At 48.3% G+C, this 16,656-nt stretch overlaps 1 protein-coding gene across 1 annotated transcript; it reads right to left on the bottom strand.

The window, feature by feature from the left end:
- Positions 1–1,078: 1,078 nt before the first annotated feature.
- LOC142481470 (protein NYNRIN-like) lies at positions 1,079–6,288 on the bottom strand. Its single transcript, XM_075582878.1, has one exon. The coding sequence runs from the start codon at positions 6,149–6,151 to the stop codon at positions 2,453–2,455; it is 3,699 nt and encodes a 1,232-aa protein (XP_075438993.1). The 5' UTR covers positions 6,152–6,288; the 3' UTR covers positions 1,079–2,452.
- Between the last annotated feature and the right edge of the window lie 10,368 nt (positions 6,289–16,656).

Below are 16,656 nucleotides of genomic sequence, written 5' to 3'. Positions count from 1 at the left end.
CACACAGTTCATATAGCTTACAATGGGGCGAGGCAGGGGGTTGGGTTTTAGCCAGATATATCTTGCTCCGGGACACGCTGTTGTCTCTCATTGGTACACATTGCTCCCTGGGGCGCATACATTCCCTCGTGCATGGGTGCGTGATCAGCTCTTGGGAGACTCATGACAGCACATCAGTTGATTGTATCAGCCGGAGCATTCATTCCAGGATGCTCTCAGGGTGCGGTCCCGGATACAGGCGCCATCTTTACTGTAGAATATCTGTTTTATAAGGCTGAGTTACATAACACTTGGAAATATGGATAAACATATATTCATATGGTCTTTTCTACCTTCACAATCCCCCCTTGAATCTATGCTTATCCATGCACTCCCTGGGGGATACAAGCTGTCCTACGATGCGGGGAAGGGGAAAGGATTTCTTCACTTGACTACTGGCACAACACATCCCTAACAGATGTTTATACCTTCCATCAAGACTGTTAACATCGTAGGAGTCTCTCTCCCCAAAAACTTGATCCTTATAATAGAGAATTACGCATAATATATTTCTGTCTTGGGGGGCTTCGGGTAGGCATATCCGGCTTACTTTTATTTTGCAAAAATGATTCCAGTTCACTTCCTGTACTCATCATCGTTTCTGCTCCAACTACTTTATACATTAGTTTCCGATAAAGAGGAATGACACAGCAAAGCACAAGGATAGCAAAAACAAATAAACATAACAAAATTAATCCAATAGTCGTGAGAATTGACTTCCAGCCTCCAGCCCAATCTGCCAGCCAGTTGGCCCAGCTGGTATCCACCCCTGAATTCCTCTTAACTTCTGCTGCTAGATCTCTGATTTGGTTGAGTGCTTTGACCGTCTTTCCATCTATGACAGAATTTTCTGGGATAAACGTGCAACATTCTTCTCCGAACATTGAACATACCCCCCCTTTTTCCGCTAAAAGCATATCCAAAGCCATACGATTCTGAAGAGTCATTCTGGTATTTGGTCCTAGTTCCTCAATTATACCTTGGAAAGCGTCCCTACTATAATTGATAAATCTCTGTTGGTTGTAATACAGATAATTGATCCAATCAACATTTTTATTAATTTGTACTTGTGGGATGATTGATGCGAATCCAGCGGAAATTTGGTCTTGGGCCTTAAATTCATCAGGGACCCCCCTTGGAACCCCTATTGCATCTCTATATACTAAATTATCACTTTGTAGAGCTGTCTCAATACTCCTTTTTGACCGCGGCAAAGAGAGAGGTTTCCTGGATAGGTACTGTACTTCTGGTTCCCATGGGAGCACTCTAAAAGGCATAACTACCTTAACTAATGCACACTGTCCTTGCCACACTGGGGGTAGAATGTTCCGGAGTTTACCATTTCCGCATAACCAATATATATCAAACATATGTGCAGTGTGATTCTGGAGTTCGGCAGAGGTTATAGATGAGTTAAAAGCGCAGAACCCTGAGTTAAATCTTCCTAGCTTTATTCCCGCATCGTTATTTGCTATAAAACATGTATAATTTCCATTATGTACTACAACTTCCCTAGGGGGTTTAACACTAGTTTTTATTGACATTAGGGGCACTAAATCCGGACAATCAGTAGAGTTCTCACCTTTCAATAGAACAATTAGACAATCGGTCTCATTCTCAGAGAGTAACAAAGGAACCGTAGTTAGATGAGCATTAGCGGCTGCACAGGCTATACAGCTGACATTCTGACCAGAACTTTTAACAGTGTATTTTACCCATTCTATCCACATATTTTTCCTAATATCTGTTTGTGTCTCTATTTGGAATACATCTTCCCATGTTAACCCTGGAATTGGTAAAACCTCTTGAATTCGGGCATCTAGTTTTTCTTTATTATTAGGTTGGGAGGTCGGCGGCACAGGTCTATTTTTTATATCTTTTAATTCTATTTGTCCCAACTTTGTGGTGAGAGAACCCCCGAACATTCCGAGTACATATTTTCCCATATCTCCCTCAGAAGGACTTTCCAATTGTAAATAAAAGGGTAGACAGCCTTGTCGTACCTTACCCTTGCATCTGGTAGCATCCCAAGTTCCCTTAGTGAGGGTTAGGCGGGTAAGGAGAGATTTCCCATTCTTGTCTTTCTTATCTAGTCCCCCCTTTGGCCTATATGCCCAATCATCTCCTGTGTTCCACCCTACATTTGACCAGTATCTGCACCACTCATTTCCTGGACTGGTGACACAAAGATATATTTGGGCCTGCTTATGTGCTGGAGATGTTGACCTATATGCGGGATTGTATGCATAGTTAATATAGGTGAGGGAAAAGGGGTTTTCGTCATAAGCACCACAATCCGCAACTTTACAAAAATCAGTTGTAAACGTTTGTAGGGGCAGGGAGGTGTTTACCCAGAAAGTGATTGGGGCAGCTTCAGCAGTGATCAATAGCGTAACAAGAAAAAGGATATGCATTATGGAGCTTCTACGGAAGACTTTTTGCAGTGAGAGGCGTGTATCCACGGTCCCTTCCCTTCAAGCTTCACTGCTGTAGGTGTGATCAGCAGAACTCGATATGGACCTTCAAATCTGGGCTCCAAACAATCGGGTCTCACGTGTTTCTTTAGGTACACGCTATCCCCAGGTAGAAAGGGGTGTACCGTGTCTCCTGTGGACTCTGGAAGAGAAGCAGACACTACAGAACGAGAGTTAGACAATTCTTGAGCAAGTGAAATTACAAATTGTACTACTTTATCTTGACCCTTTTGTAATTCCTGACTATCTATCTCTGGTATCCGGGGAGGGGACCCAAACAGAACTTCATATGGGGTAAGCCCATGTTTGGCCTGGGGCGTGTGTCTGACATGGTATAATGCTATAGGCAACAGATCTGGCCAGGGGAGGGGGTGATCTTGACTCATTTTAAGTAGTTTGGTCTTCAGTGTGCCGTTCATCCTTTCCACTTTCCCCGAACTTTGTGGGTGATAGGGAGTGTGGAGTCCCAAGTGTGCTCCCAACATAAACCATAGTTCCGCAAAAATAGAGGCCGTGAACGCTGGGCCTTGGTCGCTTTCGATCACCTCAGGTATACCAAATCTGCATGCTATTTCGATAAGCATTTTCTTAGCTGTAACCTTTGCCGTCATATTCTTGACTGGGTAAGCTTCAGGCCATCCTGAAAACATATCTACTACTACCAATGCATACTCGTATCCCCCGGCCGGGGGCATGTGAATATGGTCCACTTGGATTCTTTGCCATGGGTAATCGGGTTTGGCTAAATGCTGGGTGGGTACGGTCTGCGTGCTGCTGGGATTACAGGTCTGACAAACCTGACAGGCTCGATTATATGCGGCCAATGTGGTACTGATTCCAGGAGCATGGTAGAATTTTCTCACATATGCTAGGGCTTGATTCTTTCCTCGGTGTGTGGCCCCATGTGCCCATGTTGCTACGGCTGGATACATCCTTCTTGGGAGACAGTATACATTGTCCTTCTTCCATAGGCCAGTTTTCTTTTCCACTGTCGCCCCATCTTTCCTCCACTGTTTCTTTTCTTCCGGTAATACCTTTGCCTGTCCCTGTTGTAGTTTAATAACTGGAGGTCGTGCTGTATTAATTTCGGGAAATTCTTCAGCTTTGATTTGTGCCTCCATTTCTTCTCGCTTCCTCTCTTGTGCCCGTGTGCTCACCATTGCTACTTCCGTGGCTTCTATTGCTAGCCATCTCTCTGACACAGATCCCAAGGCGGCTTGTTTGGCAGCTTGGTCAGCTAATTGATTTCCTCTTGCTTCTGTGCTGTCTACTTTTCCATGTGCCTTGACTTTGAGAACCGCTACCTGGATAGGTAGTCCCATAGCTTCCATGAGCCCTTGGATAAGAGCGGCATGCTTCACCGGTGTTCCTGAGGAGGTTATAAATCCTCTATTTCTCCAGATGGTACCAAAATCATGGGCAATGCCAAAAGCATATCGTGAGTCTGTTCTTATATTCACCCGTTTGCCTTCTGCCATTTCTAATGCTGTTTGTAATGCGATTAGTTCTGCTTCCTGGGCCGACCTGCCTGGTGGTAATGCTTCAGCATGCAGAATCTCTTTCTCCGTGGTGACGGCAAAACCGGTATGAAATCTGCCGCTATCATCGGCATACCTTGAGCCATCTGTCCAGAGTTCTAGGTCAGCGCCTGAGATGGCAGTAGTAGACATATTCTGTGGTTCCGATGTGTCTTGCTGTAGGGTGAGTAAACAGTCATGGGGGGACATCGGTGAACTTGAGGGGTTCGGTTCTTCCATTGGTTCCTCTCTCCCCTTTGGGATATGTGGCAGAAGAGTTGCCGGGTTGATAGTGGTACATCGTTGAAAAGAAACGTAAGACGGAAGAAGCAATGAGCACTGAAGTCTCAAATGGCGTTGATGCGAGAGATGTCGAGGTAATGTCAGCGAGAGAACAGCAGCCAAGTCATGTGGAGCTTGAATAATAACATCATGTCCGAGAGTGATGTCCGCCACTTTATCCAGCAGTACTTGGGCGGAATGGGCGGCTTTGAGACAACTCGGAGAAGTACGTGCAACCGGATCCAGCCTGCAGGAGTAGTAACCGACAGGGCGCTGTTTTTCCCGATGGGATTGTGTAAGAACTCCAGAAGCATGGCCTTCCTGCTCGGACACATATAGATTGAATGGCTTGGTATAATCTGGAAGGCCCAGTGCTGGTGCACTTGAAATGGCTTCCTTCAGAAGATTGAAACAGCGTCGATATAATTGATAGGCAACTGGGTCGGCCACATCGTCTTCCTTGGGGCCAGTTTTCAGCGCATCATATAGCGGTTGCATAAGCCTGGAAGCGTCAGGTATCCACTGTCTACAGTAGGTGATAAGTCCAAGGAATGATTGCAGTTGGCTGATTGTGGATGGATAAGAGACAGATACAATAGCTTGTTTCCTTTCATCTGTCAGATGTCTGATTCCTTGTGATATACAATGCCCCAGAAAAACGACCTTAGGGAGGCACCATTGGAGTTTTGACTTAGAGACTTTACATTGGATGGAGGACAGATGCTGCAACAGGGAGACGGAGAGTGATTCCATCTGTTGGCTGTCGATTGGGCCACATAGCAGAAGGTCATCAACATACTGGAGTAGCGTAGCTTCAGGGTGAGCTAACACCCATGGTGAAAGAGAGAGTTTCAAAGCTTGGGAAAACTGGTTAGGGCTATTCTGGGCCCCTTGGGGTATTCTTGTCCATGTCAGTTGAGCTCCTTGGAAAGTAAAAGAAAATAAAAATTGGGAGTCCACATGAAGGGGAACACTGAAAAAAGCATTGGCCAGGTCTATAACTGTGAAGAGACTGGCCTCGGGAGGGACTCCGCTGAGGAGAGTATTCGGATTGGGGACAACAGGGGTTTCCAGTATTGTTGCCGCATTGACAGCACGCAGATCTTGTACCAATCGATATTTATCAGGTTGACCTTTGACACTTTTCTTCTTGACAGGAAACAGAGGAGTATTGCAAGGTGAAGTGCAATACCTGAGCACCCCTTTCTCCAAATATGCATGAATTTGTATCTTCAGACTGGCTTCCTGTGCAGCTTTGAGAGGGTATTGCGGGATTCTTGGGTAAGGGACTCCAGGTTTCATCTGTACAACCACTGGGGGAACGGGAAGAAGCCCCACATCTTCAGGTCCCACAGACCATAAACTAGAAGAAACTTGAGGTTCAATATGGCTGGGGAAACCAGTATTTGGGTTGGATTGTTCTTGTAACAGCATCAGCGGTAAAGCTCGGATGATGCAGATATCTGGGGGGGTGTCTCCCCCTTCCGGGCGATGGAGAATAAGTTGCATGCCGCACTCATCATATAAAATATTTGCCCTTAGTCTTTGTAAAATATCGGACCCTAATAGATTTAGAGGGCAGGTGTTCGATACCAGAAATCTAGCAGCGACTTCTGAGAACGGTCCGAGAGGTACAGGAACAGTAAGGCGGCTGTTTTGCGGTTTTCCCTCTACCCCCATTGATGTCATCCAATCATCGGAAAGTTCTATAGTGGGGGGGAGCAATTTTTTGGATATAACGGACGTGGACGCCCCTGAGTCCACCAGGAAATCCATAGGGACCTCTGCTACTGTGAGAGTGACTTTCCCACAAACAGCAGTTTGCCCCACTGCTGCCATGGCGGTCCCAGGTTGTCCCCCCTTTCAGGACCGGGGTGGAGGTCCCTCAGGTAGTTGGTCTGGTCTGGGCTTCCTACATTCTCTCCTAACATGTCCAACTATTCCACAGTTCCAGCAGGTTGGTCCACCTTGGCTGCAGCCTCCCCCACTTTGCCTCCGGTCTTGCCGAGGCCCATTGTTTGGGTAGTATCCTTGTTGGGGGGTGGGCTGTGGATAATAGGGAGTGTAGGCCGGGGCAGGGGCAGGGTAAGGGTAGGACTGTGGGTAAGGAGGGAAGGGAGGGGGCGGGTATGGGTTGTTACTGGGGTGTTGGAAAGGGGCGGGGGCGGGTGGAGAAGGGAAGGGAGCAGGTGTGGGAGGCGAGGTAGCGAGGGATGGACATAAGACCGCATCAGTGCATTCATTTTCTTGCATCATTAGAGCAAGTGCTTTCTTTTTCCCTTTGTCTTTCAGTTCCTTTGCTTGTGACCGGGCAAAACCTTTAGCTACTAATATAGCGTCTTGTAATGTTCCCCCAATACAATCTGGGCGTATTGACATAATTTTGTCTTTCAGCTGTTCGTTGAGTCCGTCTATAAAAGCCTTTGTCAGGATCATACGGTGAGCCTTGGCTTGAGTGGCAAAGCCAAGATCTTCGAACAGTATTCTGATCCTGGAGCCATACTGCTCCACTGATTCATCCGTTTGTTGTGTGATCTCTTGGAGTGAGCCCTGTAACTCTGTGAGTGCTTCCTGGGCCCAGAGTTTGAGTTGCTGACAATAAGTGAGTCCCGAAGAGTATGTATCAATAGGTTGTGACTGACTCTGGTCAAATGCCGGGGCCATCAGTGGCAGGAAACTGTCTGTGCATTTAATCTCCGTGAGAGATTGTAGATCCTGCCAGGTGCATCCGTAGGTTTTCTGTATCTGGCACATTCGTCTGTAGAACGGCATAGGTTGTTTCTCCGGGTCAGGTAGACCAGACACCAGAGTGGAAACTTGTGTAGGGGTGAACGTAACATACTGAAGACCAAGCTTGGTGACATTACGCGGTGTATTGTCTGTCATAGCGGTGTGTTGACCCTCCGCGGCTGGCTCTGGTTTTATAACTGATTTCCCCTGGGTGTGATAAACCTGGGATCCGGGAAGAGGGGGCACTGCCGAGGGTACTATATCATCTGTAAGCGGGCCCTTGGATTGCAAAGCGGACATAAGGGCTGGCATTCTTTCAGGTTTATCAGTAACTATTCTGATCTCGGAGAGTTGGGTAGATTGGGTGGCTATAAATTCTCGTATGGTATCTACAATAATCTTCGCGGCAGGTTCTAGTGGGTACCGGAATAATCCAGTGGATACCAAAGGGAAAGCAACGGAAGAGATTCCGCGCTCAACACAGGCCTGGTCTGACAAATGAATTAGAGTATTCCAAATGACGGACCTTAATTGAGATTCACATAAGTCGGTGAAGTCAGGGTCATACTGGGGGCCTACAGCATGTATTATACGGCCTACGGGTAAATTACCGGGACCAGTGACAGCAATTTCCCCCGGAGGTATCGGGCCTGTTTTTGAAATAATTTCGTTGCAATCCCTCTGCATGGAGGGGCCGGCGGCCAGTGAGATACCTCTGGCCAGCCCACCTTTGTGTTGGAGCTGTGAGTTGGCGGGGTTGACTATTACATCTACCGCTGCTGTTGTTATGTCCCCGATACCTATACTGACGTTAACTTGGTTACCCCGTGGTGTGGTAAACGGTTTGGAAAGGGCCGGAAACCATTGTTCCGGTGCCCGTGGACGCATACCAGATGGCGGCGGTTTAGCAGAAATTATTGGTTTGGGGTTGATTCTCGTGAGCGGCGGGGCCCTGGGCGTGGAGGTGGGTAGCGGGTTAGAATCTAATATTTGGTCGAATTCCGCTTGATCTGATGTGTCAGAGTCTGATTGCTCCTCAGGTGCTACGGCCTGTCGCTGCCTGTCGAGTACAGCGCGGGCTTCCGGGGTATTCATAATTTGTTGGAGCGAGGGGACATTGACCGAAGGAAAAAGTACTTGTAACGCGGATATAACGTCATGCGTTTCACTGATCACGGGGCCTTGCGTTCCAGCAGGCTTAAGGCCTTGCGTGTCACCATACCCTTTTCCTGTATCCGGGCCTTGGTAGAAAGAACCGGAAGGGGTGAGGATAGGATATAGAGGGGCGGGAGGGGGCGTCTGGGCGGGAGCGGAAGGGGCGGACTTCTCGGATGAGATGGGCGGTGGGCCGGGACGGGGCACACCACAATTATAGCAGAAACTCCGCCATTCCGGATTTTGCATACCACAATGGTGACAGACCCACCCCTTTGTACTAGGGCGGGCGCCATCTTGGTATGGCGGCGGATATGGGGTTTCCTCAGCTTTAACAGGCTTCATATATCCATATAGGGGATCAGTATTTTCTGATCCACCCTCCCCCCGTACTTCTTCATAACCTTCATCACACAATTTTCCCGCTACTCGGAGATGAGCCTGTGCTACCTCTAAAAGACCTTTGTCTTCCAGCGTTCCCCGGGATTCGGTTATCATTTTAGACCATATGCTGGGTTGCAATCTTCCCGTAGGCGGGACTCCCGCCAGTTTATATAGATTAGTAGCATGTTTGGTATATTTCTTTCCTTCTCGAGTGCAGACTAAATCTAGTGCTGTCTGTGCCCCTGTGGGCAACACATGTTTTTTCTTAAATAAGTGCAACATCTCTGAATTCTCTGTTCGTCCCACTAATATCCCGTGGCCGGTCCTGTGTCACCGTCTCGAGGGAACCACTGGTTGGGTTACCGCCCTCAGACGTCGGGTCCCTGACCCCAGACACCCGGTACCGGAGACAGAGTATTATCTCAACGTCTCGAGGGAACCACTGTTAGGTTACTGCCCTCAGAATCTCAGTGCCTGTCCTGTTCCCCCTGTACTGGGCTGACAGCCTGCACTTTCATTCAGGGATTTTGCAATTACTGGTCAGAAAATCAGTCAGACAACCCGCAATCATTTTCCTCATTAATACCCACTCGGTCTCTTAAATTCCCAACACTAATGCATTAATACACATACATATACGACCTCCAGTCAGCCGACAAAAATCCCACTCCACTTCGGGCTCCCACTTGCGGCACTGACTAACATATATAACATGCAAACATTCGTACAATTTAGCAACTTATAGGTGACCACAAGCAACTGAAGAGTATGATATTTTTAACAGTTCTAAACAGAGCGCGACTCTAAAGATCACACCGTTGTATCACATCAACGTGAGTGAAAGACCTAAACAGATTATACTACCCAGGCAGCAACCCACCGACTTGTCATAGGCAAGATAACACACAAATTGTATGCAAGAGCTTACCTTGACAATGAGGGTGATCAGTCCTCGGTTCGGTGTGTCACGGTCTCGGAAGCAAAATCAGCGACAGGTCAGTCTCTCGTGGTGAGCCGGAGTCACGCTCCCACCTTCCACGTTGGGCGCCAAATAATGAGGTCGTGAATCTCACTATATCAGGGTCTCTCTCTTCAGTTACTTGCTCCAAATTCAGTCATGCATGCGCTAGCTCACTAAGAAAGACTCTGACACAAGGTTCAGCTTCTATCTCAGTACATGCGTTATCCCGGGGGTAACACAGGAACTGCTGCTTTATTGTTCAGCTCACACAGTTCATATAGCTTACAATGGGGCGAGGCAGGGGGTTGGGTTTTAGCCAGATATATCTTGCTCCGGGACACGCTGTTGTCTCTCATTGGTACACATTGCTCCCTGGGGCGCATACATTCCCTCGTGCATGGGTGCGTGATCAGCTCGTGGGAGACTCATGACAGCACATCAGTTGATTGTATCAGCCGGAGCATTCATTCCAGGATGCTCTCAGGGTGCGGTCCCGGATACAGGCGCCATCTTTACTGTAGAATATCTGTTTTATAAGGCTGAGTTACATAACACTTGGAAATATGGATAAACATATATTCATATGGTCTTTTCTACCTTCACACTCTCTCTGCGCTCTCTCTCTCTCTGCGCTTTCTCTCTCTCTGCGCTCTTTCTTTCTTTCTCTCTCTGCGCTCTTTCTTTCTCTCTCTGCGCTTTTTCTTTCATTCTCTCTCTGCGCTCTCTCTCTCTGCGCTCTCTCTCTCTCTGCGCTCTTTCTTTCTCTCTCTGCGCTCTTTCTTTCTCTCTCACTGCGCTCTTTCTTTCTCTCTCTGCGCTCTTTCTTTCTCTCTCTCTGCGCTCTTTCTTTCTCTCTGCGCTCTTTCTTTCTCTCTCTCTGCGCTCTTTCTTTCTCTCTCTGCGCTCTTTCTTTCTCTCTCTCTGCGCTCTTTCTTTCTCTCTGCGCTCTCTCTCTCTGCGTGCTCTCTCTCTCTCTGCGCTCTTTCTTTCTCTCTCTGCGCTCTTTCTTTCTCTCTCTCTCTGCACTCTTTCTTTCTCTCTCTACGCTCTTTCTTTCTCTCTCTGCTCTCTTTCTTTATCTCTCTCTGCTCTCTTTCTTTCTCTCTCTCTGCGCTCTTTCTTTCTCTCTGCGCTCTTTCTTTCTCTCTGCGCACTTTTTCTCTCTCTCTGCGCTATTTCTCTCTCTCTGCGCTATTTCTCTCTCTCTGCGCTCTTTCTTTCTCTCTGTGCTCTCTCTCTCTGCGCTCTCTCTCTCTGCGCTCTTTCTTTCTCTCTCTGCGCTCTTTCTTTCTTTCTCTCTCTGCGCTCTTTCTTTCTCTCTGCGCATTTTCTTTTTCTCTCTCTGCGCTCTTTCTTTCTCTCTGCGCTCTCTCTCTGCGCTCTTTCTTTCTCTCTCTGCGCTCTTTCTTTCTCTCTCTGCGCTCTTTCTTTCTCTCTCTGCGCTCTTTCTTTCTCTCTCTCTGCGCTCTTTCTTTCTCTCTCTCTGCGCTCTTTCTTTCTCTCTCTCTGCGCTCTTTCTCTCTCTCTGCGCTCTTTCTCTCTCTCTGCGCTCTTTCTCTCTCTCTGCGCTCTTTCTCTCTCTCTGCGCTCTTTCTTTCTTTCTCTCTCTGCGCTCTTTCTCTCTCTCTGCGCTCTTTCTTTCTCTCTCTCTGCGCTCTCTCTCTCTCTCTGCGCTCTCTCTCTCTCTGCGCTTTCTCTCTCTCTGCGCTCTTTCTTTCTTTCTCTCTCTGCGCTCTTTCTTTCTCTCTCTCTCTGCGCTCTTTCTTTCTCTCTACGCTCTTTCTTTCTCTCTCTGCTCTCTTTCTTTATCTCTCTCTGCTCTCTTTCTTTCTCTCTCTCTGCGCTCTTTCTTTCTCTCTGCGCTCTTTCTTTCTCTCTGCGTACTTTTTCTCTCTCTGCGCTATTTCTCTCTCTCTGCGCTAGTTCTCTCTCTCTGCGCTCTTTCTTTCTCTCTGTGCTCTCTCTCTCTGCGCTCTCTCTCTCTGCGCTCTTTCTTTCTCTCTCTGCGCTCTTTCTTTCTTTCTCTCTCTGCGCTCTTTCTTTCTCTCTGCGCATTTTCTTTTTCTCTCTCTGCGCTCTTTCTTTCTCTCTGCGCTCTCTCTCTGCGCTCTTTCTTTCTCTCTCTGCGCTCTTTCTTTCTCTCTCTGCGCTCTTTCTTTCTCTCTCTGCGCTCTTTCTATCTCTCTCTCTGCGCTCTTTCTTTCTCTCTCTCCGCTCTTTCTTTCTCTCTCTCTGCGCTCTTTCTTTCTCTCTGCGCTCTTTCTTTCTCTCTCTGCGCTATTTCTCTCTCTCTGCGCTATTTCTCTCTCTCTGTGCTCTTTCTTTCTCTCTGCGCTCTCTCTCTCTGCGCTCTCTCTCTCTGCGTTCTTTCTTTCTCTCTCTGCGCTCTTTCTTTCGCTCTCTCTGCGCGCTCTCTCTCTCTCTGCGCTCTCTCTCTGTCTGCGCTCTTTCTCTCTCTCTCTGCGCTCTCTCTCTCTCTCTGCGCTCTTTGTTCCTCTCTCTCTCTGCACTCTCTCTCTCTCTCTGCGGTCTTTCTTTCTTTCTCTCTCTGCGCTCTTTCTTTCTCTCTCTGCGCTCTTTCTTTCTTTCTCTCTGCGCTCGTTATTTCTCTCTCTGCGCTCTTTCTTTCTCTCTCTGCGCTCTTTCTTTCTCTCTCTCTACGCTCTTTCTTTCTCTCTCTCTGTGCTCTTTCTTTCTCTCTGCGCTCTTTCTTTCTCTCTGCGCATTTTCTTTCTCTCTCTCTGCGCTCTTTCTCTCTCTCTGCGCTCTTTCTTTCTCTCTGCGCTCTCTCTCTCTGCGCTCTCTCTCTCTGCGCTCTTTCTTTCTCTCTCTGCGCTCTTTCTTTCTCTCTCTGCGCTCTTTCTTTCTCTCTCTCTGCGCTCTTTCTTTCTCTCTCTCTGCGCTCTTTCTCTCTCTCTGCGCTCTTTCTCTCTCTCTGCGCTCTTTCTTTCTCTCTCTCTGCGCTCTTTCTTTCTCTCTCTCTGCGCTCTTTCTTTCGCTCTCTCTACGCTCTCTCTCTCTCTCTGCACTCTCTCTCTGTCTGCGCTCTTTCTCTCTCTCTCTGTGCTCTCTCTCTCTCTGCGCTCTTTGTTCCTCTCTCTCTGCGCTCTCTCTCTCTCTGCGCTCTTTCTTTCTTTCTCTCTCTGCGCTCTTTCTTTCTCTCTCTTTGCGCTCTTTCTTTCTCTCTCTCTGCGCTCTTTCTCTCTCTCTGCGCTCTTTCTTTCTCACTCTGCGCTCTTTCTTTCTTTCTCTGCGCTCTTTCTTTCTTTCTCTCTCTGCGCTCGTTCTTTCTCTCTCTGCGCTCTTTCTTTCTCTCTCTGCGCTCTTTCTTTCTCTCTCTCTCTACGCTCTTTCTTTCTCTCTCTCTGCGCTCTTTCTTTCTCTCTGCGCTCTTTCTTTCTCTCTGCGCTCTTTCTTTCTCTCTGCGCATTTTCTTTCTCTCTCTCTGCGCTCTTTCTCTCTCTCTGCGCTCTTTCTTTCTCTCTGCGCTCTCTCTCTCTGCGCTCTCTCTCTCTGCGCTCTTTCTTTCTCTCTCTGCGCTCTTTCTTTCTCTCTCTGCGCTCTTTCTTTCTCTCTCTCTGCGCTCTTTCTTTCTCTCTCTCTGCGCTCTTTCTCTCTCTCTGCGCTCTTTCTTTCTCTCTCTGCGCTCTTTCTTTCGCTCTCTCTGCGCTCTCTCTCTCTCTGCACTCTCTCTCTGTCTGCGCTCTTTCTCTCTCTCTCTGTGCTCTCTCTCTCTCTGCGCTCTTTGTTCCTCTCTCTCTGCGCTCTCTCTCTCTCTGCGCTCTTTCTTTCTTTCTCTCTCTGCGCTCTTTCTTTCTCTCTCTCTGCGCTCTTTCTTTCTCTCTCTCTGCGCTCTCTCTCTCTCTGCGCTCTTTCTTTCTCTCTCTGCGCTCTTTCTTTCTCTCTCTCTGCGCTCTCTCTCTCTCTGCGCTCTCTCTCTCTCTGCGCTCTCTCTCTCTGCGCTCTTTCTCTCTCTCTGAGCTCTTTCTTTCTCTCTCTGCGCTCTTTCTTTCTCTGCGCTCTCTCTCTCTCTCTGCGCTCTTTCTTTCTCTCTCTCTGTGCTCTTTCTCTCTCTCTGCGCTCTCTCTCTCTGCGCTCTCTCTCTCTGCACTCTTTCTTCCTCTCTATCTCTGCGCTCTTTCTTTCTCTGCGCTCTTTCTCTCTCTCTGCGCTCTTTCTTCCTCTCTCTCTCTGCGCTCTTTCTCTCTCTGCGCTCTTTCTTTCTCTCTCTGCTCTCTTTCTTTCTCTCTGCGCTCTTTGATTCTCTCTCTCTGCGCTCTTTCATTCTCTCTCTCTGCGCTCTTTCTTTCTCTCTGCGCTCTTTCTTTCTCTCTGCACACTTTCTTTCTCTCTGCGCACTTTCTTTCTCTCTCTGCGCTCTTTCTTTCTCTCTCTCTGCGCTCTCTCTCTGTCTGCGCTCTCTATCTCTCTGCGCTCTTTCTCTCTCTCTCTGCGCTCTTTCTCTCTCCCTCTGCGCTCTTTCTTTCTCTGCGCTCTTTCTTTTTCTCTCTCTGCGCTCTTTCTTTATCTCTCTCTGCGCTCTTTCTTTCTCTCTCTCTGCGCTCTTTCTTTCTCTCTCTCTGCGCTCTTTCTTTCTCTCTGCGCTCTTTCTTTCTCTCTGCGCACTTTCTTTCTCTCTCTCTGCGCTATTTCTCTCTCTCTGCGCTCTTTCTTTCTCTCTGCGCTCTCTCTCTCTGCGCTCTCTCTCTCTGCGCTCTTTCTTTCTCTCTCTGCGCTCTTTCTTTCTTTCTCTCTCTGCGCTCTTTCTTCCTCTCTCTCTCTGCGCTTTTTCTTTCTCTAGCGCTCTTTCTCTCTCTCTGCGCTCTTTCTTTCGCTCTCTCTCTGCGCTCTCTCTCTGCGCTCTCTCTCTGTCTGCGCTCTATTTCTCTCTGTGTTCTTTCTCTCTCTCTCTGCGCTCTTTCTCTCTCTCTCTGCGCTCTTTGTTCCTCTCTCTCTGCGCTCTCTCTCTCTCTCTCTGCGCTCTTTCTTTCTTTCTCTCTCTGCGCTCTTTCTTTCTCTCTCTCTGCGCTCTTTCTTTCTCTCTCTCTGCGCTCTTTCTCTATCTCTGCGCTCTTTCTTTCTCTCTCTGCGCTCTTTCTTTCTCTCTCTGCGCTCTTTCTTTCTCTCTGAGCATTTTCTTTCTCTCTCTCTGCGCTCTTTCTTTCTCTCTGCGCTTTCTCTCTCTGCGCTCTTTCTTTCTCTCTCTGCGCTCTTTCTTTCTCTCTGCGCTCTTTCTTTCTCTCTCTCTGCGCTCTTTCTTTCTCTCTCTCTGCGCTCTTTCTCTCTCTCTGCGCTCTTTCTCTCTCTCTGCGCTCTTTCTTTCTCTCTCTGCGCTCTTTCTTTCTCTCTCTGCGCTCTTTCTTTCTCTCTCTGCGCTCTTTCTCTCTCTGCGCTCTTTCTCTCTCTGCGCTCTTTCTTCCTCTCTCTGCGCTCTTTCTCTCTCTTCGCTCTTTCTTTCTCTCTGCGCTCTCTCTCTCTGCGCTCTCTTTCTCTCTGCGCTCTTTCCCTCTCTCTCTGCGCTCTCTCTCTCTCTGCGCTCTTTCTTTCTTTCTCTCTCTGCGCTCTTTCTTTCTCTCTCTGCGCTTTTTCTTTCTCTCTCTCTGCGCTCTCTCTCTCTGCGCTCTCTCTTTCTCTCTCTGCGCTCTTTCTTTCTCTCTCACTGCGCTCTTTCTTTCTCTCTCTCTGCGCTCTTTCTTTCTCTCTCTCTGCGCTCTTTCTTTCTCTCTGCGCTCTTTCTTTCTCTCTCTCTGCGCTCTTTCTTTCTCTCTCTGCGCTCTTTCTTTCTCTCTCTCTGCGCTCTTTCTTTCTCTCTCTCTGCGCTCTTTCTTTCTCTCTGCGCTCTCTCTCTCTGCGTGCTCTCTCTCTCTCTGCGCTCTTTCTTTCTCTCTCTGCGCTCTTTCTTTCTCTCTCTCTCTGCGCTCTTTCTTTCTCTCTCTACGCTCTTTCTTTCTCTCTCTGCTCTCTTTCTTTATCTCTCTCTGCTCTCTTTCTTTCTCTCTCTCTGCGCTCTTTCTTTCTCTCTGCGCTCTTTCTTTCTCTCTGCGCACTTTTTCTCTCTCTCTGCGCTATTTCTCTCTCTCTGCGCTATTTCTCTCTCTCTGCGCTCTTTCTTTCTCTCTGTGCTCTCTCTCTCTGCGCTCTCTCTCTCTGCGCTCTTTCTTTCTCTCTCTGCGCATTTTCTTTTTCTCTCTCTGCGCTCTTTCTTTCTCTCTGCGCTCTCTCTCTGCGCTCTTTCTTTCTCTCTCTGCGCTCTTTCTTTCTCTCTCTGCGCTCTTTCTTTCTCTCTCTGCGCTCTTTCTTTCTCTCTCTCTGCGCTCTTTCTTTCTCTCTCTCTGCGCTCTTTCTTTCTCTCTCTCTGCGCTCTTTCTCTCTCTCTGCGCTCTTTCTCTCTCTCTGCGCTCTTTCTCTCTCTCTGCGCTCTTTCTTTCTTTCTCTCTCTGCGCTCTTTCTTTCTTTCTCTCTCTGCGCTCTTTCTTCCTCTCTCTCTCTCTGCGCTCTTTCTTCCTCTCTCTCTCTGCGCTCTTTCTCTCTCTCTGCGCTCTTTCTTTCTCTCTCTCTGCGCTCTCTCTCTCTCTCTGCGCTCTCTCTCTCTCTGCGCTTTCTCTCTCTCTGCGCTCTTTCTTTCTTTCTCTCTCTGCGCTCTCTCTCTCTCTGCGCTCTCTCTCTCTCTGCGCTCTCTCTCTCTCTGCGCTTTCTCTCTCTCTGCGCTCTTTCTTTCTCTCTCTCTGCGCTCTCTCTCTCGGCGCTCTCTCTCTCTCTGCGCTCTCTCTCTCTCTGCGCTCTTTCTTTCTCTCTCTCTCTGCGCTCTTTCTTTCTCTCTCTCTGCGCTCTTTCTTTCTCTCTCTGCGCGCTCTCTCTCTCTGCGCTCTCTCTCTCTCTGCGCTCTCTCTCTCTCTGCGCTTTCTCTCTCTCTGCGCTCTTTCTTTCTCTCTCTCTGCGCTCTCTCTCTCGGCGCTCTCTCTCTCTCTGCGCTCTCTCTCTCTCTGCGCTTTCTCTCTCTCTGCGCTCTTTCTTTCTTTCTCTCTCTGCGCTCTTTCTTTCTCTCTCTGCGCTTTTTCTTTCATTCTCTCTCTGCGCTCTCTCTCTCTGCGCTCTCTCTCTCTCTGCGCTCTTT

The sequence above is a fragment of the Ascaphus truei genome, unplaced genomic scaffold, assembly GCF_040206685.1.
Source record: "Ascaphus truei isolate aAscTru1 unplaced genomic scaffold, aAscTru1.hap1 HAP1_SCAFFOLD_269, whole genome shotgun sequence".
Classification (NCBI taxonomy): Eukaryota; Metazoa; Chordata; class Amphibia; order Anura; family Ascaphidae; genus Ascaphus; species Ascaphus truei.
The sequence above is the reverse complement of the archived record's forward strand: the minus strand, read 5'-3'. Positions and strand labels throughout refer to the sequence as shown.

Bases quoted from the DNA above. Each gene is read 5' to 3' on its own strand.
- LOC142481470 (XM_075582878.1), bottom strand. From the start codon at position 6,151: ATGGCAGCAGTGGGGCAAACTGCTGTTTGTGGGAAAGTCACTCTCACA.